Source organism: Haemaphysalis longicornis, unplaced genomic scaffold (genome assembly GCF_048455015.1).
Source record: "Haemaphysalis longicornis isolate Haplotype H1 unplaced genomic scaffold, Haemaphysalis longicornis Haplotype H1 scaffold_1, whole genome shotgun sequence".
In the NCBI taxonomy this organism is placed as follows: Eukaryota; Metazoa; Arthropoda; class Arachnida; order Ixodida; family Ixodidae; genus Haemaphysalis; species Haemaphysalis longicornis.
In genome coordinates, this window is record NW_027526203.1 from 227,164,914 (window position 1) to 227,192,185 (window position 27,272).

Here is a 27,272-nt window from a genome sequence, read left to right on the forward strand (position 1 = left end):
CTTTCTCATGACGTACTTCCGGTTAAGCAGTGAGCGTTGGCAGTAGGTTTGCCGCGCTTGCGTTACGTCACTTCCGGTTGTTTGCTTTTAGCCAATCAGGGCTTGCCAAAAGGGACACTTTTGAAAGGGACGCAAAAGGGACAAAACTCGAGAATGCCGCCCCAGAAGTGTCCCTTTTGGCGAGCCCTGATTGGCTAAAAGAAAACAACAGGAAGTGACGTAATGCAAGTGCGGCAAACCTACTGCCAGAGCCTACTGCTTAACCGGAAGTACGTCACGATGAAAGGGACGCAAAAGGGACGTTTTCAAAAGGGACAGTTGCGAGAATACCGCCCCTGGCTGTTCTTAGTCGGAGTAAAGCCTTTTCGCTTGCACGCTGGGCCGCAAGCCGAGGATCCTTCGGGAAGCTGGGAAACACGACGGCGTTTTCCCGGTTTGTGCAGGTAGCACGGTACGACGACATGGCGCACAGACGGTGGCGCCTGATCGTTCTATAATGTCGAAAGAGGTCTACGTGGAACCACCACAAGACAAAGATTAATAAAGATTAGGTTACAACACAAGACCTCACTCACAAAGGCTGAGAAGCGGCCAAGGGGCGGCGCACGCCGCTGGTTGTCTTCCGAATATGACGCTACTTCCGCTCGCTGCCTCTGGGTTTCTCACTCTTCCGACGGTACGGTGGCGAGCAGTGGGCGGGGGCGTAGGGTCGATTTTATCGATGCGTATCGCAGCCCCAAGCGAAATATGACGAAACAATTTTTACAGCCATAACCTATCCAACATACTAATTGTAAAAAAAAAAAAACTTTCACCCGTTTTTAAAACCACTTCAGCAGCCCTTTAAGCAAACTTAAATATGCTTTAGCGAGTAAATGGTCACAACAAGCCCGCTAAATAATTCATCCGAAAAGCTAACGGGCGTGTGTCCTCAAATAATAATGAATAATGGGGGAAAAAACCGGTAATGGATCAGCTCCGACTAGTCTTTTGCTCAAAAATAGGTTGTACACGCACACGCGCACGCACACGCACGCACACACGCACACACACACACGCACGCACACGCGCACGCGCACGCGCACGCACACGCACACGCACACGCACACACACACACGCACGCACACGCACACGCACGCACACGCACACGCACACGCACACACGCACGCACACGCACGCACGCACGCACGCACGCACACGCACACGCACATGCGCACGCACACGCACACGCACACACGCACACGCACACGCACACACGCACACACGCACACGCACACGCACACGCGCACGCACACGCACACGCACACACATACACGCACACGCACACGCACACGCACACACGCACACACACACGCACACGCACACGCACGCACGCACGCACACACGCACGCACACACGCACGCACACGCACGCACACACGCACACACACACACACACACGCACGCACACGTACACGCACACACACACGCACGCACACGCACACGCACACGTACACGCACACGCACACGCGCACACACATGCACGCACGCACGCACGCACACGCACACGCACACGCACACGCCTATGTTAGAAACTAAACGACTGCGTGACTTCGACCTGAGATTCTTACTGCGAGATACAAAAACTGGAATAAACAATAAACGTGTGTAATAATTCCGGTTTATTTGAAAGAAATAGAGGGGATAATTCGTTAATATAAAAGATAGTGGCCTTCTTCGTGAGTACCGCATCACATGATCGCCTTTACTAACGAAACTTTAATGCGTACGTTTTATTTTCTCAGTTTTAATTTTTTAAAATCATGAACCCTCTCACCCTGCCAAGGTGTACGACGTGCATGACCAGCGAAGCTCTTTAGCGCATGGCTAGAGGTGACAGAAAACTTCGTTGAAAGGTTTGAGGCAATTTTATTTCTCTTGAGCGTTGATGGCAGTCATTACTAAGGAAGTTACGGCCATTTTCTAGGGAGCATTCGGAATAAATTCCTCTAAGCCGCCAGACATTCGCGCACACAGAACAAAGATTTCGGGAACCCTGCACTATGTACGGTCCGACCTGGGTCCACCTCATCCTGTAAGTTGAGTAGCGTCAATTAAAAAATGCTTTCTCGACCCATTCCTTCCGTGAGGAAGACAAACATCCCGGTGTGTCCTAAAACTGCGCGGTCACCATCGAAATCACAGGCGGTTTGAAACAAGGGGGCGTTCATTTTTCAAAGGCTAGCAATGTGAGACGCCTTAGCCCTCATTCACACAGCCGTCACCTTCTCCGTCACGGCACCGTCACATCAAGAAACCGCTACGGAGACGTAAATGGAGTAGCGTTCGTACTGGAGCTCTCCGGCAGAGTACAAGGTCGGCTGCCTAGTGATCAGTATAGCCTAGAATTGAGCGTGCTTAATCCAAAGCGTAAAGAAAATGGGTTGTGCTCACTTTTCGCTAAATTTAGCCGTAAAATTTTGTTTTCTGATTAGCTGGTTTACAGCGGGGCATGCTCCCGTCGCGTTGACGGGACGGAAACGTAGAGCTCAGCCTCCCGTCACCGTCGCACTGTTTCCGGCGAGAAATCGCCCGAAAAACCGTCGCCCATGACGGAAGACGTTGACGTGACAGTGACGTGACGGGGTGAAAAACGGCTGTGTGAATGAGGGTTTACACTTCGCACTGGCGCGGGGATTGTTGATGCGTAGCATTATTTGCCGAGTAACCCCACAGCGAGGACCATGTAACGCCCTGAATTTTCACAAAAATGCAGATTTCGCGAAAGGTCCAATTGTAATCGTTATAATAACGTAAATGGAGATAATTCATCTGACGAAATTTTGAAAACTAAAAAATAAGAGAGAAATTAAAAATTACGGAAAATGGCAAAACGTATAACCAATGGCATTTCCACAATAATGCAAATTTCGCGAAATTTCCACCTGTAATCTTGATAATAGCGTGAATGAAGATAATTTGTCGACCAAAATTTTGAAAAACTAAGAAATTACAAACATACAAAGAATACGGAAAATGGTGAACGCCCTGCATTTTCACCATACCGCAGATTTCGCGAAAGTTGCACTTCTAATCGTTATAATAGCGTAAATGAAGATAATTGGTCAGACAGGATTTAGAAAAAAACCAAAAATTTGGTGGAAAAGAACTCACACTCAAGACAAGCGGCATAAAAATGCTACGCATTAGTAGATAATTCTTTGAATTTGTGTATACTTTTTGTTCCCAGACGCGCAAAGCACACTGAACCCTAGCCACATAGGGTGCACTTGCAAGCAACGCGGTTTATACGCAGCTTTTGTCTCTGGTGGCATCTTGAATATACACACATAGATTAGCTGCTTTTAGAAATGCACACCTTGTTCAAGCTCAGCGTCCTTCTTGTTTCGTTGGGCGTCGCTCCTAACGAGGGCACGAACGCTAAGCGGGAAACGTGGCGAAAATTCCTGCTTCTCTTTACTTCTTGTTCTCATCTCCTCGGAAACAGGGGCCCTGTGTGGCATCGTCATCTCGTGTTTTTGTCCAGCTGCTAGTGTGTGAAAGGAGGTAAGAAGGAAGACACGAGGCGCATCCCTTTCCCATTCGCTGTTAGCTGGCTCCGAGCTTCACTCGGCACGCTTCTTCTGCCACTTAACCGGCCGTGTCCAGCGCAGTGCCCTGCAGACGCGTTTCGCGCTCCCCGACATGTGCCCCGCAATGGAGTTCGGACCGCTAATCCTCAGCGTGCTCCCGCTCTTTCTGCTGCTTGCCGCCCTCGTTTGGGCCTACTCGAGCTACTCTCGGCGCCTTTCGGAAGACCGCAAAAGGGTACGGTACCTCATATATTTATATATATATATATATATATATATATATACATACTCGTACGAGTGAGTAGTCACAATGAGAGAGATAAAGAGAAAAAAATCTTTCTCTGCCCTTCTATAAAGGTTTCTGCGTTGCTAAATAAATAACAAGATTTATTCCGGCGTTTCCCTCTGAACCAGCCTTTGTCAAAGATTTTTGAGAAAGGTCGGGCCCGAAGGCCGAAACGTCATAGTGTAGTTAGTCTTGTTAGTATTTTACTGAGACTATTCAAGCGTATAATTAAACAAATAGCCAAGAACCTTTTTTCCAACTCTATATACAGGGTAATCAAAGTTAAGGCGACAGATTTTTTAAAATTAGGGCTCAGATATACGTGAATGCCACCTCTACAGTGAGGATTTGCGCTAAGGGGGACACGGAATTAGATGGTAGTTAATTATTGATATCGGTGGCTAAATAAATTAAATATTCATAATAAACTTTTTAGGGGCTGCAGTGGGCAGGCATGCTTGTATTCAAAAGTTGGACGCAATCGTGTTTCCTCGTAGTTTGATTTGGCAGAATTCTTCTAGAGCATCCGTACTCCGAGATATCGATCTGCGAAGTTTAATTGCGGTTCGCGTGATTACGCATGCGTGCCTGCTGTGTACGGTGTTTAGTTTGAAAACGGGGTGGAGGCATAGGAAAAAGTGATAACTGGCACCCTTTCAGGATTGGCTGGCGTTATCGCAATCGGCAGTGCTCCGAACCGCTATCGAAACACATACGCACACACACACACACACACCCACATATATATATATATATATATATGTATATATATATATATATATATATATATATATATATATATATATATATATATATATATATATATATATATATATATATATATATATATAATATACACCCGCCGCGGTGGCCGCTTTTCTGATGGAGGCGAAAAGCAAAAACGCCCGTGTGTACGAGATTTCGGCGCACGTTAAAGATCCCCAGGTGGTCAAAATTAATCCGGAGCCCTCCACTACAGCGCGCCTCATCGCATTCGTTGCGTCGGCACGACCCTACCATCAATGTTTATATATATATATAAATATATATATATATATATATATATATATATATATATATATATATATATATATATATATATATATATATATATATATATATATAAGACAGAAATAAGAATTGGCAGTCAAGAAGACCTCGGAAAGCAAAGGGGAGGATGTAGTAGCTCAAGATAAAGAATTTGGAAAATAAGAAAGTGGAGAAAAAATGCCCGCCAGGTGGGATCCGAACCCACGACCTCCAGAATACCGGTCTGGTGCGTTGACCACTACGCTACCGGCGGGGCTACTTTAGCCTCCACTTTCTGGGGTATTCATGTTCAGGTGTTTGTGTTTCCTGCGCTTGGGGGTGGTAGCCAGCGCCACTCGGACTACTCGGGGTGAAGGGGACCTTCTTTTTACCCCCGGGCCGTGACTCGAGCGTCTACGACATGTCGAGAGTGGTCGACCAGCGTTGAACCCTCTTAAGCTCCCTATGGCACCAAGACTGCCAGAACAGAGGCCCTCGCTATGGATGTAGCGAATCAGAATAGGAAATGAGGGGGTCATTGAAAATAAGACAGAAATAAGAATTGGCAGTGAAGCAGACCTCGGAAAGCAAAGGGGAGGATGGAGTAGCTCAAGATAAAGAATTTGGAAAATAAGAAAGTGGAGAAAAAAATATATTATATAAATATATTATATATATATATATATATATATATATATATATATATATATATATATATATATATATATATATATATATATATATATATATATATATATATATAAATAAGAGTTCGCAGTCAAGAAAACCTTGGAAAGCAAAGGGGATGATGGGGTAGTTCATTGAAACAGATAAAGAATTTGTAAAGAAAGAAAGCAAGTGGAGAAAAAATGCCCGCCACGTGGGATCCGAACCCACGACCTCCAGAATACCGGTCTGGTGGGATATATATATATATATATATATATATATATATATATATCTATATATATATATGCGCACCCTGCTGACGGGGGCGGTACCTGTCACTCTTTTACAAGCCGACGACCGATAGAAAGAACTAGAGGAGAGTACAGCGTTTTGAAAGAGTTGTGTGCTGCTCTCATCCCTATGCATATGTTTAAGGTTTGTTTTGTTTTCTCTTCCTTTTCGGTTCTTTTTTATCTTTCATTTGTAAACCTTTACCTCACCTCGCGTAGAGTGTATCTGTTTTTGCTTTCCTTCCCAAATCCACCCCTCTCTCGTTTTTCGGACTCTTTGGACGACGAGCTTATTTATAAATACGTACGGAGATATACGGAATGTTGTCTTGAGATAGGTCGGCACAGCCCTTCTCGCAATCCAATTATATATATATATATATATATATATATATATATATATATATATTTAGGAGGAGCAGTAAAGCTTTGAAGACGGTAGAGAACAGAAGAAAAGAAAACTTCGCGCAAGGTAGCAACCACGATTGTTGCCAACGTCGTGTCAGCAAAGAGACTTGCCTTCGTCAGGGCAACCCCTCGCCTGGGTGGCACGGTTTATATAGGTGTAGGTACCCTGGTGGGAGGTACCCAAGTGGAATTCAGAAAGCGGATTGGTTTGGGAGTATGTAGGTGGAGATATTGAGGGGGAATGAAGGTTGTATTGTTTGAGCCGCTAAGCCCGTAAGAGGGAAGTCAGCCGGGGGTTGATGTTCCGGGAAATTCTTGGAGAAAGATGATGGGGTTTGTTGCCCCACCACGCGGCCTACGAAAAGGTTCTAAGAAACGCCGGAAGCAGAACAGGCGGTGCGAGGAGACCTTATCATAAGCTATCGGCAAGCCCCAGGTCAAAAGAAAAGGTAGAGAAGGGAAAAAAACAGGTCAAGAAAAAAAGAAAGAAAAAAAGGAAAAACCACAACACTCACACAAAAGAAAAAGCAAAACCCGCACAACTGAAATGGCACGTGTCGCCAACAGCAAGATTCCTGGAACAGGCCTTTCCTGCAACTCAAAAACGAAAAGAAAAAGTTAGGGGGACATACAAAGCGGAGCAAAAACAAGAGAAAAATAAATATAAAATGGAAAAGCGGAGAAAAGTTTGGAGGGATGCCTGCACGTATTAAACTAGAGGCTTAGGAATGAAAACAAAAGGAATTAGGTAGCCACAGAAGGAGCAGATGGAGGGGTCATATTCTTTGCATAAGTTACTAGCAAGCAAGTGCCTAATGCTGTATTCCCTGTGAGTACCGCAAGGATTCCAAGTTACACCTAGACGCACTAATTCCACCAGGTTCCATGGAGTTGAATTTGTGAATTAAATATGATTCTCGGTATTTTCTGTCCCTAGGACTCTGGAAGTTTGACTGAAGTATATACAACTTGAGGTCATCAAAACTATGGCCTCGTTGGTTGTAATGCTGCACTACAGCTATGGAGGATTTCCTAAGAGTATCTGCCCGGTGACCGTTAAGGCGTAGGCTCATAGGTTGACTCGTTTCGCCTATATACTGTTTGTGACACATTGAGCATTCTAACATATACACAATGTTGGATGAACTGCAAGTAAAACTTGAATTAATCTTGCGAACATAATTACTGGCCGTGCTTTTTACAATGCAGGCTGTCTGCAGGTGCCTGCAAGTCTTGCATCTAGGACGGGAGCAGCTAGCTATGACTGGTTGCTTTGAAGGACCTGTTTTAGCATGTACTAAAATACCTTTTAGATTCCTATTTCTCCGGTAGGTAACCCTTGGTGCTTCCGGGAACGTCTTTTTAAGTCGGTCGTCACTGGATTTCCTGGAATATCAACCCCCGGCTGAGTTCCGTCTTACCGACTTAGCGGCTCCAACTATACAACCTTCTTTCCCCTAATACATCCGCCTACATACTCCCAAACCAATCTGCTTTCTCAATTACACTTCTCTCCTCTCACCCAGGGACCTACCCCTATATAAAGCGTGCCAGCCAGGCGAGGGTTTGCAAACTTTGCACTGACGAAGGCAAGTCTCTTTGCTGAAACGTTGGCAAGAATCGTGGTTTCTACCTTGTTCGAAGTTTTCTTTCCTCTTATATATATATATATATATATATATATATATATATATATATATATATATATATATATATATATATATATATATATATATATATATATATAGGGAGAAGTAGGCGTTTGAAGTAAATGCGTCGCATAGGGGGTGGGTGTATTGCGTTAACGTTTAGTGTTTGGGGAGTTTGTGGTAGTGCATGCGTTGTATCAGCAGCTTCTTCACGTAGTTTGAATGAGTCAAGGATATAAGGCGCGTTCGTAGCCTCCCATTCTGTGTCGGCTTTGTGGCGCAGAGGGTAGAGCACCATGTACATTGCGTTCCGCCCGCAGGGCCGAGGGATTGAAACCAGGCGCCGGATACTATTTTTTTTATAAAGTGTAAGGGAAGGGGTGCGGACGGCAGGGGTGCGGACTACGACTACGGACGTCAACGCGGGTGACATAGTGAGTTACTAAAATGCTCTGCATTTAAAACTTCGAACAAAGTAAAAGCACGATTGTTGCCAACATTTCAGCAAAGAGACTTGCTTTCGTCAGGGCAATCTCTCGCCTGGCTGGCACGCTTTATATAGGGGTACATCCACAGGTGAGAGGAGAGAAGGAAAGAAGGAAGTGAACTTGAGAAAGCGGATTCGTTTGGGAGTGTGTCGGGGGAGATATTGAGGGGGAAAAAGGTAGTTTAGTTTGAGCCACGAAGTAGGCCACAAGGAAGTCAGCCGGTGGTTGATATTCTGGGAATTTTTGGAGAGAAAGGATGAGAGGGTGTTTGCTGACCCGCCGCACGGCATACTGAATGGTTCTCAGAAGCGCCGGAAGCAGACCAGGCGGTGAGATTGGGTTCCTTATGAAAAACTATCTGCAAGCCTGAGGTCAAAAGAGCAGGTAGAGAAGAGGGAGAATAACTAGGTCAAGGAAAAGCGAAAAAAGAGAACGAAAAACAGGCAGGGAAACCACACAACCCACACACACAAAAAAAAGCAATAACCGGACAACTGAAATGGCGCGTGTCGCCCACGGCAACATTCCTGAAACAGGGCTGTCCTGAAACTCAAAAACGAGAAGATAAAGTTAGAGGGACGTACGGGGCACAAGACAAAGCGGAGTAAAAAAAGAGAAATGAAATAAAATTGAATTCCGAAAGCAAAGGTTGGAGGGATGCGGGCGCGTATTAAGCTGGAAGCTAAGGAATGAAGACAAAAGGAATTACGTGACCAGGTAAAGAGCAGAGGGAGGGGTCATAGTCTTTGAATAAGGTATATGCAAGACAATGCGTAATGCTGTATTCCTGGTGAATATCGCAAGGATTCTAAGTTGCCCCTAGACGCTTTAATTCCAGCAGGTTCCATGGAGTGGAATTTGTGAATTAAATAGGATTCTCGGTTTTTCCTGTCCCTTGGAGAGTTAAAGTTTGCCTGAAGTATATATATATATATATATGTATATATATATATATATATATATATATATATATATATATAGATAGATGTGTGTGTGTGTATATATAAATACATATATATATAGAATAAGGGTTGGTAGTCAAGAAAACCTCGGAAAGCAAAGGGGGTAATGCGGTAGGTCATAGACACCGGTGAAGAATTTTTTGAGTCAGAAAGTGGTGAAAAAATGCCCGCCGGGTGGGGTCCGAACCCATGACCTCAAGAATACCGGTCTGGTGCGATGACCACACGCTACCGGCGGGGCTGTTTCCCCACCACTTTTTTGAATATGTATGTTAAGGTGTTTTTTGTTCTCCTGCACTTGGGGGTGGTAGCCAGCGCCACTCAGACTACTCGGGGTGAAGGGGACCTTCTTTTTAACCCCCGGGCCGTGACTCGAGTGTCTACGACATGTCGAGAGTGGTCGACCAGCGTTGAACCCTCTTAAGCTACCTTTGGCACCAAGACTGCCAGAACAAGGGCTCTCGCTATGCATGTAGCGAATCAGAAATGGGAATTTAAGGGCTCGGTGAATTGAGGCAGAAATAAGGGTTGGCAGTCAAGAAAACATAGGAAAGCAAAGGGGGGAATGCGGTAGGCCATACAAATAAATTAGGAATTTTTTGAGTCAGAAAGAAAGAGGTGAAAAAATGCCCGCCGGGTGGGATCCGAACCCACGACCTCCAAAATACGCGTCTGGTGCGATGACCACTACGCTACCTGTGGGGCTATTTTTCCCTCCACTTTCTGGGGTATTTATGTGAAGGTATTTTGTTTTTCCTGCGCTTGGGGGTGGTAGCCAGCGGCACTCTGATTACTCGGGGTGGAGGGGACGTTCTTTCTAACCCCCAGCAGTAACTCGAGTGTCTACGACATGTCGAGAGTGGTCGACCAGCGTGAACCCTCTTAAGCTCTCTATGGCACGAGGACTGTCAGAACAGAGGCCCTCGCCATGCATTGTTGCATCCGGGAAGGCCGGCCCGAGCCGAGCTCCGTCGCCTCCGACGTACGTGTGGTAGCGTGGTTTGAAGCAAGCGGCCAGCCAATCTTGCAGCCGCGAAGAAGTCCAGAAGCCGTATGCAAAACGTAACTTGTTTACTTCATAGCGAGAGATGAGCCGAAGCCAAAGAACAATGCCCCGATGGGCGAGGTTACAGTACAGGACTCGAGCAGAGTGACAGCATTAATTCACGGCTCAAACAGGAATGAACTACAGCGCTTGGGGGGGTCTTATTTATACCCAAAGCGCCAACGGTCAAAACAGCGTTCTCTCTAGATTGTGCACACGATACGAACGGCACAGACACACAGAACACTTTTTCCAGAGTTCGTGAGCAGTCTGTAGTAGCGGCGCACGCTGAGTCCGAGAGAGGAGAGAGAGAGGAGGTCTGCGCGGCGGCTTCTGCGTCCTTCGGGCACGTTGAAGCCTGCCACGCCTGCAACCACCGTAGTTTGAAACACGCCGATAGATAGGTGCCAGAGATCCAGGCAAGTCGCAGCTTGTCTGAATTGCCGGCTGCAAGTGCGAGTCACCCACCGGGAGGGCCTGCTTGAAAGGCGCACGTAGTGGAGGGTTCGCCGCACAGCCGAGGAATGTTGAAACAAAGCTCAGCAACGGGCTTATTTGTAAACGCTTCTCCGCCGGGGGTCCGAGATCCCGGTGGATAAGGGTCTTCAACCGTTGTCCGGAGGGATGCTTTCGGAGAGAAGTGCTCCCCAGATAATCGACTCCAGGCCTGGGCTGTACGACACCGTGCTGAAGCTTCTCCGGGGCCGGTCACTGGACGAATAGTGGCCCGCCAAGAACTTCTCTGGCTTGGTCAGGCAAGCAACCGAACAACACAGGATGACACAACCGCATCGCCGGCAAGTGCGAAGACAAATCCATACTGAAGCTCTACCAGGCTTTTAGTTGCGATAAAATACGCTAATAACCAACTACACTACTTATATTTTAGCCCAGAAGTACTTTAGCCAAGCACACAAATTCGAAAGGTGACATTTGGCGTGATTGGAAATGTCCCACACACAAAAAAAATGTAATCGTAAAGGGCGAAACCTGCATAAGGAAAAATAATACAAACGAGAAAATCAGGCGTCTACAGGCCACTTCTCGCGCTGCTAGCCGCGATTTGAGCTCTCGCCATTGCGCTGAGCTTTCCCCTTTTTGAATCGCATCTTAGGCGCGCCCGTTCTCCGCAAGCTGCTGCGACCGGTCGAGAGGACTCCGGCCTTCTTCTGAGACGTATGACGAGCACGCGGAGAAAACTGCTCTAATTTCCACCGCTCGAGCAAGGCGTGCGCTTTCGTTGTCGGCCGCTACGAGGTCCGCTGAGACTCGGCGCAGAGCGTGCGTGCGGCGCTGCTACTCGTCAGGCCCGCGTAGGAGTTCTTACCACACTTTTTGTGACACCATCGGTAAGTTAACACCGAAGGGTGTTTTCGTTCTCCTTTCTGGCTGTCAAGGCCAATCTAGGCATGGGCGGCCCGGTCTAAGAAGACGGCTCAACCCCAGGCGACACCGGAATCGCTATTTGCTCAGCTGGCCGTTGCTCGACATCGAGTATCTGAGTTGCAGGTGGAACGCTAGCGACTCGCTCCGTTGCGGCAACGTCGTCAAGCTTATCTCCACCGTGAAAACCTTTCAGTGACTCGACTGCCGGCTCTGCCCCAGCGTAGCTCGGTTCTGAACTCGCGTCCGGAGAAACAGCTTTCGTTTTAACGAACTCGTGTTGCCTCCTTTCGCTAACGTCACGGTTTTGGCTTTCCCGCGGAACGTCTTTAGCCTGCGAACTGCGCGCATTCGGGTCGGTAGCCGTTTTCACGGCCTCCCGGGAACCTGAGCACACCGAACACAACACTGACACATCTCCGCTCTCAGCAGGGGCCTTACACACAGTGTACTTACGCTGCCCTCTGTCGTGAGCCTTTGAAAATGCCCCATACTCGCTATCTGTCGGAGTCTCGCCATTCCTCTTAGAGGTGGCGACAGTATCGTTACTTGAGCGCTTCGCAGCGAGCCCAGCTGATTCTTTCCACGGCAGTTTCTCGAAATTGTACCCCTTTTCGCGTAACAGCTGATCCGACCTGTTCGAGAATAGTTACCTGTATTCCGGAAGAAGTTGTGGGGATACTGCCGCCTGCCTGACAAGTTCACCAAGCGGACCTCCGATGCTTATTTTAGCAATCGGCAGGCGCACGTTTCGTGCTGCTACGGCCTGCTTCACCCAAACACTCTGTTCCGTCAGCTGATCCGGTTAAACGTACGAAGGGTGAATCATGTCTACCGTCGCCGCGGAGTCGTGAAGAACTCGGCACGGCTTACCATTGACCACAAGATCACGTACGTACAGCTCCAGTAACTGCCTGCTGTCCTCACTCTCATCTAGCACGTGAAAGAAGAGTTTTCCCTTTTTGCAGCTCGCAGCGAAATGCCCCGTCTCGCCGCAGTTGTAACACGCAGCCTGTATGGGGGCATCAAAAGCGTTCTTTCACTAAATGCAACAGCTTATGGCATCGCATCATACGGGGTCGCACCCGATAATTCATGCAAAGGGGTACTCTATGGAATAGGACATGACACCACTCCAGAAGAGCTTCTGAATGAAATTGAAGCCCCGGGCTACGAAGTCTTGGCTTGCAGGCGCCTTGGAGAATCACAAGCAATGGTGATCACCTTTTGCGGCAAGCGTGTCCCATTCTTCGTCAATGCATACGGGCAGACTCTTCGATGCTACCTCTACAAACGTACCGTACCACACTGCCGAAAGTGTAACCAGACGGGACACAGGGAGGATGTATGTCCCCAACCTCCAGACACACCCAAGTGCCGGGCATGCGGTGTTTCTCTAACATCGGAAGAGCACGAATGTAGGCCACGCTGCGCGCTCTGCGCTGGCGAGCACCCAACGGCCGCTAAGCCGTGCCCTAAGAGATTTCTGCCGCCTGTCAACCGACGCAAGCAGTCACTAACTGCTGATTCGACTGGAACAGCCAGGTCCCAACTTTCCGGTTCACGTGGACAGCACTCAGATGGCCACCAATCACGGTCGTCGGAGAGGAAGAGAAGCTTGTCCAGAGGCCGGAGCAGTTCCAGAAACCGGTCAGGGTCCAGGCGTCGGAGTTGGACCTCGCGAAGCGGTACACCAGTCAGAGCGCGATCCCCAGCAGCCAGGCGCGGCATCAAGGATGGAACTCTGCAGGTGCGCTGGGCCGAGGTAATCTCTCCCGGAGCTCTAAACACCCCCGTATCCCCTCAATTAGCACAAGAGCGTGCGCTTAGGGTACGCGCCGAGAACGAACTGGCCGCCATTAAAGGGGAAAATGCCTATCTCATGGCAGAAATTACTCGCATTAGGGCTGGCCTCACATCATTCAAAGAAGAAATGCGAAAAGCAGGACAGACACCTAATACAAGCGCGGAAACGCCACCTGTGATCAAAAGGAAAAGACCAGATGCATCCACGACTGACCCTGCACTGAATGGCGCGGCTGCAACAACCATTTCTAAATCCGAACAAAGCGCTCACCCCACGCAGTACGCTACCATGCAACAGGTAGAAGACACTTTCAAGACCGCAATTCAAACGCTTCAACAGTCTATGCAGCAACAATTTGAGGTCATGCAAGCCCAAGTGCAGCGGTAATTCGAGCAATTCGTTTCCCGTATAGAACCCCAGCAAGGGCAGTTTGCTGCACAAGCTAATAGTCAACATCAGCAGTTTGCAGATCACTGCGAACTAGCAGTTTGCTAGAGGCAAGGCTAACTGCGCTCGAGCAAGGGCAGTTTGCTACACAGGCCAATAGTCAGCAGCATCAGTTTTCGGCGAATTTAGCCGATCAATGGGTTAAAATAGAGGCAAGACTAACTGCGCTCGAGGCTAAGCAGCGCAAAAGCACCAAGACGACAGCAGTCGTCCACACCGAGGATCCGGTGCCCTACGTGTTGCAAGATCTACCTCCTTACAATGACGGTAACCAAGATGGCTTTCCAACTTCAGCAATGTAACACTCGCCACCCGGACAACCCGACGATCACAATTTGGCAATGGAATTGTCGTGGGTTCAAACTCAAGCACGGTTTCCTTGCACAAAGTATTGCCTCATCCACCGACCCACCTGACATTGTAGCAATGCAAGAAACAAACACAAGGGCGCACCTCCCAGGTTACACCACCTACAGCACTGACGTGGGCATGAGCCTCCATACTCTCGTAGACAAAAAACTTACTGCCATACCGCACCCTCTCCAACACGCAGAACCGATTGGTATTCTGCTTGAAATCATATACCAAGAGGCCCCAAGCGGAAAAGACAACGACCTCTATTCCATCTGAATATCTACTGCCGGCCAAGATCTCCTCAAGCAACCCTCAAACAGGTTATGGAGCAGGTTGCCTCAAAATCGGCTGCTAACCCTCTTCTCATCACCGGTGACTTCAACGCGGCCCATCAGCTGTGGGGCTACGTGTACTCCAATCCTCGAGGAAACACGCTGTATAAACTCATAGAGGACCTCGAGCTTACGATCCTCACGAACCCCAGAGGCTCTACCATATTGGGTACGAGCACCGCGAGGGATACCAACCCTGACCTCACCTATACCAGAAATATCCCACTGGCCTCCTGGACCGACTTACATGAACATCACGGAAGTGACCACGCAATCCTGGCGACCACCATCCAAGGCACAGATTACAAAACTACTACTGGCACTACAAAGTTCACGGATTGGTCCAAATTTCGAGAAGAACGCCGACAGAGATCTGAGAATACCATTTTGACAGTGCAGGAATGGATCCAGCAACTGAACCAGGACGTTAAATTACACACCCAAAACATTCGTACCACTTCCTCGACTCCCAGCGTGGACGCGCGCCTCCTGCACATGTGGGAAGCCCGGCGAGGCCTCTTGAAACGATGGAAGCGCCAACTTCTCAATAAGAAACTCAAGAAACGCATAGCAGAGCTCACAAAACAAGCTGCTGAATACGCCAGCAAGTTAAGTCGCGAGAACTGGCTAACGCTTTGCGATGGGTTAAGGGGCACGCTCAGCACTTCCAAGACATGGAAATTGCTTCGATACCTCATTAATCCGGTGGCCTGTAAGACGGAGTCCCACAAGAACATTGCTCGAATAATTTACACATTCCCCGGTGGAGCCAAGCAACTCCTTGCTGCCTTAAAGACCCGGTATTTCCCCGATCAACCCAACGAAGCACTTCCACGTTACACCGGCGAACCCAACGAGTTGCTAGATCAAGACATCCATATTCACGAGGTAACCGCGGCCATTCACGCTCTGAGGCCCCACACTGCCCCTGGCATTGACCAGGTTACCAACAAGGCGCGCATTAACCTCGATGACAATTCAATAATTGAACTTACAGCATACCTCAACAACGTGTGGCGGAAAGGTATACTACCAGAGGAATGGAAAACTGAGGAGGTTCGCTTTATACCAAAACCGGGGAAACAACTATCTACTGAGAATTTAAGGCCGATATCCCTCACGTCGTGCGTCGGCAAGGTACTCGAGCATGTAATTCTTAACCGCTTGCAACCCTATCTTGAAGACTCGGGCCTATTACCAACAGCGATGGTGGGGTTCTGTCCTCACCTCTCAGCCCAAGATATCCTCCTCCAGCTTAAGGGAGAAGCCATGATACCAGCTACCCGCAATGCCCCAACGGCATCCTGGGACTTGACCTCAAGGGTGCTTTTGACAATGTGCGGTACACAAAGATCCTGCAGAACCTCAACGCACTTGGATGCGGTGGGCGCACATACAGATAGGTGAGGGACTTCCTTTCCGGCAGGAAAGCTATCATAAAAATTGGTGATACCTCCACAAAACCATTCCTACTGGGAGGTCGCGGTACGCCTCAGGGAGCAGTGCTCTCTCCCCTGCTGTTTAACGTTGCCCTCGTCGGGCTTCCGCCTCTCCTCAACAACATCCCGGGGATCAGGCATGGCCTATACGCGGATGACATTACCATCTGGACGTCCACGGGGTCAATTGGGGCAATGCAGGATCGCTTGCAAGAAGCAGCGGATGTGGTAAGCGAATATGCGAAGTCATGCGGCCTCTGCTGCGCTCCGCAAAAATCCGAGTTGCTAGTCGTTTCGCCACGCCAGAAGCATGTCCCAGGCACACCCACCATCTGCCTCAAGTTGGATGGCCACACCATCACTCCATCTCAGCATATAAAGATTCTCGGAATGGCCTTTCAAGCAAACAAGACCAACTCACTAACTCAAGACAATGACCGATCAGGTGACTCACATGATACGCCGGATCGCCACGAAAACCCGCGGCATGGGAGAGGTGGACCTGCTTCGGCTCGTCCAGGCCTTTGTCGTGTCGAGGATTATATACGTGTTGCCATACGCTCTGCTCAACATCACCGAGACACAGAAGGTCAACACGATGATCCGCAAGGCCTATAAACAAGCACTCGGACTTCCGGTCTCCACCTCCACCGAAAGACTTCTTCGGCTCGACATTCACAACACTGCCGAGGAGCTAATTGAGGCTCATCTAACCAACCAAAGAGCGAGGCTGGGGGTTACGGAAACGGGGAGGGCGATCCTCTCACGCCTGAGGCTCTCGGTTCCACTCGAGCACCCGCCTGCACTCACGGGAAACCTACCGCACGAAGTCCGTAAAAACATCACGGTAAACCCCCTGCCCCATAATATGCACCCCGTGTACCACGTCGACAGGAGGGAAGCCAGAGCAAAAGCCATATACAAGATCTATGGCAATCAACCAACAACAGCGTATACGGACGCGGCGTCTTATCCGGGTAGGTCCGCGGTGGTTTCCACCGTAGTCGTCGAAAAGAAGCCCCGTTGCAGCCTCTCGCTTGCCGGCGACAATACTATACAAGCAGAGGAAGTAGCAATCGCCCTCGCCGTCGTACAAACTAATGCAGCGGTAATTGTCACCGACTCGCAGCAGGCTTGTCGGAATTTCGCTAGGGGACGCCTTCACACAACAACTATACGCATCATTCAGCAGCAGCCCCTGAAGAGGCTAATCAGGATTGTATGGGCTCCCGCACATCACGGTATCCCTGGAAACGAGGCGGCGGACGCAATCGCTCGAGAATTGACCCACCGAGTGGGCGCCGAGAGCAGCGTTGCCGAACCCGAGCGCATGCAGCCCTTAACCTCTTACGCCGAGATCACGCAGCACTACAGGCTGTCGCGTCAGACACTCGCTCCCCCATACAAATCTCTACCCCGAGAGCACGAACGTCATTTACGTGCTCTCCAGACTAATACATTCCCCCATCCTATCCGGCTTCACCTTTTCGACCGACAGAACTCCCCGCTTTGCCGATTTTGCGGAGAACCCGGAACGCTACGCCACATGGTCGGAGGATGTGACCAATCTCTACTGATTCCTCCCAACCTGCAACTTTCCACTGTCGAGCTTTGGGAGAGCGCCTTGGCGAGCACCAGTCTGGACGACCAGGTTCGGCTGGCTCAAAGGGCTGTCGATGCTGCCCGCGCTCAAGGCATCCTGGGCTGAAAACGCCTCCTTCAAGCTTCAGTACAATCCCCCCACCTGTTGATTTAAATAAACGTTTATTCTCTCTCTCTCTCTCTCTCTCTCTCACGCCTAGATAGAGATGCCTCGATCTCTAGACGCTTCATCTCCAGCTCGTGCTGTCGCTTTTCTCGATCGAGTAGGAGCTCATGATCTCTCTTTCGCCTCGTTTCCTCCTGTTGTTTTGTTTCCTCGTGTTCCTATTTCTAACTCTCGAGCTCCTGTTCTCGTTGCTCACGCTGGCGCTCAGCCTCTGCAGCCTGACGTTTAGCGGTCTCTCTGCCATTGATCAACTCAATGCACTCAGACAGCTCGACATCGTCAGCCCCAACAGCGAGTATAGCCTTTATCAGCTCTAGCTTTCTCAGCGCGTCCGTAACATACAAGCGCAACTCTTTTGCAAGCTCCAACAACTTCAGTTTTTTCAACGCCTTGAAATTTATGGCTGGTCTAGAGTACTGCTTTCCCACTGCTCCAAAAATGTTTTGCGCGAATAACCGACGCGACAAAAACACACGCCCTACCAGCTATCTCAGAAGCCTGGTAAAACTCAGTGAACATAAGTCCCGCACTTAACATTGACCACCGTCAATTCTGCGAAGTCTGAACCCGCCTCGACGTCCGTGGTTTTGGATCTCGCACCGCTGGCTCCAGGTGTTACGAAGTTGCCATCCGACCGCTGTCAACGAGTTTGTTCGACGTTGTCATCCCACCGCTGCCGCCAGTTGTTGCATCCGGCAAGGCCGACCCGTGCCGAGCTTAGTCGCCTCCGACATACGTGTGGTAGCGTGGTTTGAAGCGAGCGGCTAGCCAATGTTGCAGCTGTGAAGAAGTCCAGAAGCCGTAGGCAAAACAAAACTTGTTTACTTCATAGCGAGAGATGAGCCGAAGCCAAAGAACAATGCCCCGATGGGCGAGGTTACAGCACAGGACTCGAGCAGAGTGATAGCATTGATTCACTGCTCAAATAGGAATGAACTACGGCGCTTGGGGGGGTCTTATTTATACCCAAAGCGTCAATGGCCAAAACAGCGTTGCCTCTAGATTGTGCGCACGATAAGAACGGCAGAGGCACACACAACCCTCTTTCCACAGTTCGTGAGCAGTCGGTAGTAGCGGCGCACGCTGAGTCCGAAAGAGGAGAGAGAGGAGGTCTCCGCGGCGGCTTCTGCGTCCTTCGGGCACGTTGAAGCCTGCCTCGTCTGCAACCGCCTAAGTTTGAAACACGCCGATAGATAGGCGCCAGAGAGATCCAGGCAAGTCACAGCTTGTCTGAATATCCGGCTGCAAGTGTGAGTCACCGACAGAGAGGGCCTGCTTGAAAGGCGCACGTATTGGAGGCTCCGCCTCACAGCCGAGGAGTGTTAAAACAAAGCCAAACGGCGGGCTCATTCGTAACAGCATGTATCGGATCAGAATGGGAAATGAGGGGCTCGTTGAATTAAGACATAAATAAGGGTTGGCAGTCAAGAAAGCCTCAGAAAGCAAAGCGGAGAATGTGGTAGGTCATTGAAACAGATGAAGATTTCGGAAAGACAGAATGAAAATGGAGAAAAAACGCCCGCTGGGTGGGATCTGAACCTACGACCTCCGGAATGCCCGTCTATGGCGATGACCACTACGATACCGGCGAGGTGGTTTCCCCTCCACTTTCTCGGGTATTTATGTTAAGGTATTTTGTTTTTCCTGCGCTTGGGGGTGGTAGCTAGCGCCACTCTGACTACTCGGGATGAAGGGGACCTTCTTTTTAACCCCCGGGCCGTGACTCGAGTGTCTACGACATGTCGAGAGTGGTCGACCAGCGTTGAACCCTCTTAATTAAGCTCCTTATGTTGCCGCTGGATGCTCATCGCATATGCGGCACGGACCGCACGAGACGTGGTCGCTCGAGCAAAGCAGTCATACAAGTGGGGTTTTCTCGCCACGGATGGTTCGTTAATACGGAAACTGGCACGAAAAAAAAGGCTATGCATAATTATTTATGTTACGATCGGCCATCTTTTGAGCCATGTATAATAATTATACTGATTGGCATACCACTACCAGCGAAAGAACCACGAAATTTTTGTCACTACCGTCTTACGTTGAAAACTCACCTTTTATATGATACGCCGTATATGTCATTCGTTGCTAAAACACAAGGAGCCAAACTTTCCCATCATCTACCGAAAGTATTCGCTATTCTGAAGCATCTATGTAAAATTTCCAGCTTTTTCTGTGTACAGTTCGTTGAGTTGTTCGAACAACGCCACGCGCACTGGAAGCAAACTTTCAAGTTGAACTCTACATTTTAAGACAATTGCATAATTCAGCTTGACCACAATGCACTTTATTGTTTAATATATGCAGCCAACAAAAAAACTCGGCGAATGACAACAGCGTGCGTACGATTTAATTCATAAATTCGATCTGCGCTGTGGCACGTGCAATGCCGAACGTCGTGCTTGCATTGCGTGATTCCGCATGGCAGAGCGATGTTTTCTGTCATTTCGTATGCTCGACATCGTCATTCGCAAAATTTCTTTCTTGGCTGTATGGATTAGTCTCAAGTGTACTGTGGTCAAGCTGAACGACACGACTGTCTTAGAGTGTACACAGTATATTGATTGGTTGTTTGTAGGGTTTAATTCGCCGACGCAACGCAGGCGATGAGGCGCGCCACAGTGGAGGGCTCCGGATTAACTTTGACTACCTGGGGATCTTTAACGTGCGACGAAATCTCGTACACACGGGTGTTTCTTCTTTTCGTTTCCATCAGAAAAGCGGCCGCCGCTGCCGGGAATCTAACCAGCAGAGTGTACACAATAAATACATCAGATAAAATGTTGTCAAGTTCCGTCAATTCGTACTCGAAGTGAGAAATAAATTGCATAAATATGTGCATAAATACAGCAGCCATGAACGGTCATTACTACGTGAAGACCGAAACGCCGGTTGAAACGACCTCCCTACTCAAAGTAGGCAAGTAAATGATCTAGAAACCCCACCGTGCATATAATAAAACGACAGGTTAGAACTGTAGAAAACAAATGCGTTCACCTCCTTGTACCTAAGCTGGTGCAATACAGCTGGTGACCATTAATGAGACGTCCATTTAGGTACACCAAATATGCCGTTCAAATCTGTCATGTTCCACAGAAAGGGTATCAGTCAATGGCCTTCAAGGTGGAAATAGCAGGCGACACGCAACATACAAAAAGCAGACAGAACCGTGGAACTGGTTCAGTCACAAATTGTGTATTACTGGTATCAGCAAAGGGGCCGTTTATGCTGCAAGTTAGATTATTAAAATTACCGACATACTATTTTAAGGTGACCGTAAACATTTCCGAAGCGACTACAATAGCGCCGTGGCAACGTCACAAGTAGGTTCCCAAATGAACCCTCCTTTTTTCCTTCTCATTAAGTAGGTCCGTTTCTTAAAGCAAAATTTGTTTTCGTCAATGACAGCAAGATTTTAGGGATCATAAAAAACAGCAACATTTACACTATTATAAACCCCACAAAACAAATTGTGAGGCCAGAAATCAATTTATTCTATAACATTCACGAGATCCACGTTTAGATGCTATGAAATTCAAAAGACGAGTAGGGGCTTCAGGGCTCCTGTTCTTTTCGCGAGCGGTATAACGAGAGGTGCAACATGTCAGTCCGCACGTTCCAAAGAAGGCAACGATGACGTGTGGCCAAGGTCATGATAGTTTCAATCGAAAAAAGGCTTCTAAACTTGGCGCAGCCTCTTTACTTTCAACTTAAAACAGGAGTGACAAACTCATAGCTAACGTTTTTTTCTCTCATTTTTGCGGTTTACGCACAAGAACTGTACTTAGCCTACGCGGGGCACAGTTGTGAAGTCGTTCGGAATTATTGAAATCGCGTCGCAGCTCATTAATATGCGCGGAATTCTCGACACACTGATTTTCTCTCTTTTCGCCTCCATCAGTAAAACTGCCGCCCCGGCGGAAGTTTAACCAGCGACCTTTGAGTGAGCAGCATAACGCCTTAGCCGCTGAACCACCATGGTATGTCTAATACCTAACATGATAATAAGAATTACTATAATTTATGGAGCAGCATAACAATGGTAGAAAGGAAATAATAATTAGAACTATAAAAAAAGCGAGTAACATCTGTAAATAATTGCAAGGGGCCCTGAAATCCTTGCCCAGAAAAATGAGCTGATCGGCAGGTAGAGAAAAAAGATTTGTTTGCACGTCGGTGAAGAAAGGGCGCACCGTAGTGATGCTTCAGGCCCAGTCATAAGAATAAAATACAACCCATTGATTTTAGTAGGAGTGCAGATGAGACGGGGCAGTGTGCCGAGACCAGCTCAGTCATTACTACCCGCGACCCGTAACACAACTTTAACCCCACAATGCTGAAAGATAAAAATATCGACTAAAAGTCCTACAGTTCTTCACGCCTTTTTTGGAGCGCTCGCTGCTAAATGCACGTTGAGTTCACCTTCACGTACAGCCAAGTAGAATTCAGCGTTGCTTGAAGCTGCAGGATGTGCCGGCGCAAATACTGGGGCCTTACTGAAAATTTCGCTAACGCTTTACACCGTCGAACGAACACCTCAATTGGCGCTCAACGACTATGACGGAGGGAAGCACAGGACCACAAAGGCAAGGTGTATACTCACACGTATGAAACCTATGCTGGTCATTCGCTCAAAAATTGTCAGAAGCCTAATGTTCCCCGTAAAAGCGAAAACGTTAATATAACGCAGGATATTGTCTGTGTATAAATAATGGTTTTGATAAGAAAGAGGATATCACAATCTGGCCTAAAAATGCGCTTCCACTTTTACATAATAGCGACACATTCACGCTAGGCTGTTCGGCTGTATATTTTCCTGCAGTCTATTCTCCTGCTCCGCGCACACCAATTGTGTGTTTGAGAAATGACGTATTCGTGGTCAATGTTGTCCACGAGCTAAGGGAAAGGGGCCTAGGACGTTGAATTTTAAGCGTCCGCAGATAATATTCCTATAGCCCACCTGAGACCAGAACGTGATTTTGAAACTTTCTCTTGCTAGTTGTGAGGGTCCTGGGTGGGGGGGGAGGGGGCGGGTACTCAGCAAAGAATGCTACGCCTTTGAAACCGTCTGTATGCGGTAAATGCACAAAAGCATTTTATTGCGCTGTTTCGTGCTCAATTCTCTTAGATGTTTGTTCATGTGCAATCGAGAGTCATAGAGCACAAGTGTTGTGCTTTTGGAATGTAGGCGAGCTTACAGTATTCTCTTTTCTTTTTTCAGCCATCATGAAGCGCGCACTTAGCTTAGTTCATTCTCTTCCCTCAGAGTTTGAATTCTCGCCTCCGTTCCAACTTACGGGTAAATAGAACTGTCTTGGCCTATGACAAGAGCGAATGTGTGGGCTCAAGCGTTTGAGCGAAGGGCGAATACCCTTCAGAATGTAGATGCACAAGTCACGCAGTCCAGCCGGACGTGGGTATACTCCCGACTGAGCATTTTTTTCAGCATCAGTACAAGAAAGAGGCTGTTAGGCTGTCGAAAGCTTCGCACAACGCGAAGCCTCGAAATGTCGCAAAAAGGTGCTGGTTTCAGGCCAATCTACGCAACGTTCACCGTCGGTCAGTCACTGAAAACATTAGGCCTAATTGCCGACGAGTTACAAGGAAGCACCGTTAACTATACACGACAAGAAGTTCATACAGACCCTCCACTTACCCTAGTTTTGCAGGCGTATTCCTTCGTCGCCGACTCAAGATTGATCCAGAGTCGTCAGAACAACCAAAGTGACGCAATTTCGACTTCGAAGGCTCGAATATGTTGCCGCGGATTCGGCGCGACGCTCCGTCGGCTTCCGCCACTTTCCGCTTGGCACGTTCCTCCGTGAAAAAATAGTACTTTGTACATCTAGATGCCGGCTAAACAAAAACGTGTGGGAGAAAATTCCCGTTTTTAACATTGACGTTGAAGTCATCGGTAGAAAGAAAGACTTGGTGACAATTATACCGAGTGAAAAGCTATAAACTCGTCTTTTAAGCAAACAGTATGTGTGCCGCTTCGCGGGGCTACGAGATTACAGACTACGGTGGTCAAATGGTTCCGATGGTTTAACGAGCACTGTTATTTTATGGCTTTTTAACAGTGCAGAGCATGCAAGACGATATTGTTGTGGTGCTTCTGTACGCGCATGTGGGAGGCTTGTGAGGGCGGAAGCTTGGGCGAGTTTGTATGCCACAACTGGAAAACAGCACCGCATTTGGCTGCTCAAGCTTCCTCTCGTATGTGCGTCCGTGCCACGTTTGTGGGCTCCATCCTCTTGTGTAATCGCAAGCGCCGTGTTTGTGTCCTCTTTCCTCTTGTGTATTACTGCTGTTGCGGTGTTTTCCTGTTACTCTGGCGGGCATCACAACGATGCTAGCGGTGTTGCTGACGGCAGTGTTCAGGGCTAGGTATAAACTGCGAAGAACGTGCGTGGAACCTCGATAAAGGCGCATGAAAGAAAGCGACGTCGATTACAATGGTTGTTTTACGGCCGAAACTCATGAAAGGCAGATCGTAGCGAGTAGCTCATTGGCTTGCAGCCCCTTGCGCCAGTGTCCCCCAATTGCGTCCCATTTGCGTCCAAATGAGCCCAAATTGCGGTGGGAAGGAACAGTATTTCTATTATAATCAGCCCCCTTATATTTTACACATTACTATAGCGCACTCGTTATTATTAGTAATCTGATCACTGTAATTATATATACCTGCGCCTGCTTATTAGGATTGTTACTGCTGTTAACCTCATTGGGTGTAGTTTTTCAGCAATTTTTGTTTGAGATCCTTTCCCAGATCCTTTCCCAGTCCATGGCACCCGCGAGAGTTGTCATTTTGTTCAATATTTCGGTCGTACGAGTGAATTAAAACTAAAACTGCTGGACGAAGGCCTCTCCCATATCATTGGGAGAAGCCTTCCCTAAAATACGCCATCACTGTGGGCAGATCATGTTCTGGTGAAAAAAGGAGATGCTATACTATGGTAAGCATTCCTTTATATTTGCCATAAAAGAGGAGGGAGGAATTTACAAACCGCACATATTGCCATTGAAGCAAATGCTAGGGGCGGGTGAACGGCGTTCGTGGCAATGTACGGCGCCAGGACCGTCCCTTATATCTGCCATAAATGATGAGAAAAGGATTTCCAAACGACACCTATTGCCGCTGAAAATAATGCCAGACACGACACACGACAGTGTCAATGGCCTTACTATGTGACGGTACTGGAAGCCATTTCTACCTTGCCTAAATTACGATGAAGGGATTTGCAAACGAGCTGAAGCGAATTCCAGCCAGCTGGTTGTACACGGAATAACTGAAACACGAATGCATAAAGCAAGCGTCCTCCTCGAAAAGTCTGAAAGAAAAGTCAAAGACAAGCGATCAGTGTTTTGCTACAGAAGAATTTTACACCACGGTTGCCAGATCCTCTTTTGTTGAGGAACTCTTGCGGTCACGAATTGACTAACTTTTTGGAGTTACTAGGGCGCACCCATTTCATCTGCAAGCTAGAAAGCCATACAGTGAGAGGCAATCGCCGTCGTGCCGCACCTTCTCGCCTTATTGGGATGCAACTATTTCAGCCACCAGTGTTCCTAAGGGAGAGTGGCGGCAAGCGATGATAAACAGATAGCAACAAACCTTTTACCTCTTTTTGCCCAGGCAGGTCTAATATAGATGCAAGTTATATCTGAAAGTAGGCGGCTAAATCGTTCCTTCGGGACGCTTCTCTGCGGATGGTAGGAAGATCGCTCTTTGAGAAACATTTTAAACAGGAAGAATGTGTGCAATAATGTTCGAAAGAAGTGCTTCCTACGTTCACTCACTGGGTCACGTGGTGCTCCATGGCGCAAAATAGCGTTACACAAGCACGATTCAGCGACTTCTTCGGCCCAGTGAGAATTAACGGCAGAAGTTCTGCATATTGTGTTAGATGATTGGTCGCGGTCACCATTACGCGGTAATCAGCGGATTCCATGGTAAGCGGCCGTATAGAGGCCAATAGCGACAACTCGAAAAGGAGGTAGAGGCCAGGGCATTGGTAGTACGAGTACTGCTGGTGAAGAAAACAAGCGCTTCCGATGTTGGAAAAAGGGACACGAGGGGATGTCAATAGGAACTCGGTTTGAGAAGGTCTTTTTATACGTTGCTTTTTGGTCGATGTGGTAGCATGCCCAGTTTTCCTCATTAGTTGATTTTAGATGTAATGCGCTGCAATAAAATCAAAGCAAGAAGTCCTGGTAGCAAAAAAATAGTTTGAAAATATATTTGAGCGGGAAATATTTGTATACATTGGGCTCAGTGCGAACCTTCAAGCTTTATGTAACTCAAACCACGTAAATCACGTAATACGTAAGCAGACTGTGTTGGATGTTTCGCAGCTAATAATATTTTAAACAATTTAAAGACGGGCACTGACGCGGATTTAGTACAACTGCGGAACTCACAAAATTCAGTCACGTAATTCAATCAATTGATGCAATTTATCAGGTAGATACTATTTTTATTGACAGGTCGAAAGCTTTCGAGACAGTTTTATATATTTCAAACATTTGCTTAAACTCAATAACGTTAAAAAATTGTTGCTAGTAGTTCGAATATTCAATTTTCTTTCGAATCGATCACAATATAGGCTCTTTATTTACACGGCATACCTCTTTTTGGGGAGACACTTATACAAAACTAAACAAACGTATCACCACCCACACAGAAGCGAGACAAGGTGAGGCACCCATTTTAACCGCACCTGAGTAATGCGGGACATTGAGTCCCGAAGAATGGATTGCGCCCTCCCCTCACCATCCGCGCGCCGCATGGTGTCAACAGGATTCGTGTGTCGCGTCCACCGGTACCGATACCAACATCGCATTCCCCAAAGCCTACATAGACAGAAAAGAAGCCGCACAAGGCAAGCACCGAGGAGTGTTGGTTGCTATACGTAGTGCAAGTGCCCACTGTTTAAAAAATAAAAATAAATCTTACGGCTGCAACAAAACCCAGCCTAGAGGGCGTAGTTTTAATCTAAAATGAGAGGTATGATTCGCAGACGTGGCGCTCATGGTTGCTGTGGAAACTGGATTCAAGAATGGCTGCCTTCGAATCATTAAATGAATAAATGAATGACCCTGATGTGACTAAATATATATATATATATATATATATATATATATATATATATATATATATATATATATATATATATATATATATATATATATATATATATATATATATATATATATAAATAAATAAAAATAGGAGGTGGCCACCAAGAAAACCTCGGAAAGCAAAGGGGAGCATGTGGTATGTCATTGAAACAGATACATACAGACTTTGGAAAGAATAAAAGAAAGTGGAGAAAAAATGTCCGC

At 47.7% G+C, this 27,272-nt stretch overlaps 1 protein-coding gene across 1 annotated transcript in view; it reads left to right on the forward strand.

Moving 5' to 3' along the window:
• The first annotated feature begins 3,620 nt into the window (after nucleotides 1-3,620).
• LOC144142493 (cholesterol 7-desaturase nvd-like) overlaps nucleotides 3,621-27,272 on the forward strand; it is a 50,490-nt gene continuing 26,838 nt past the window's right edge. The window contains exon 1 of the mRNA XM_077674042.1: nucleotides 3,621-3,806. Coding sequence (XP_077530168.1) covers nucleotides 3,684-3,806 — 123 coding nt within the window. The 5' untranslated portion in view covers nucleotides 3,621-3,683. The remainder of the gene's footprint in view (nucleotides 3,807-27,272) is intronic.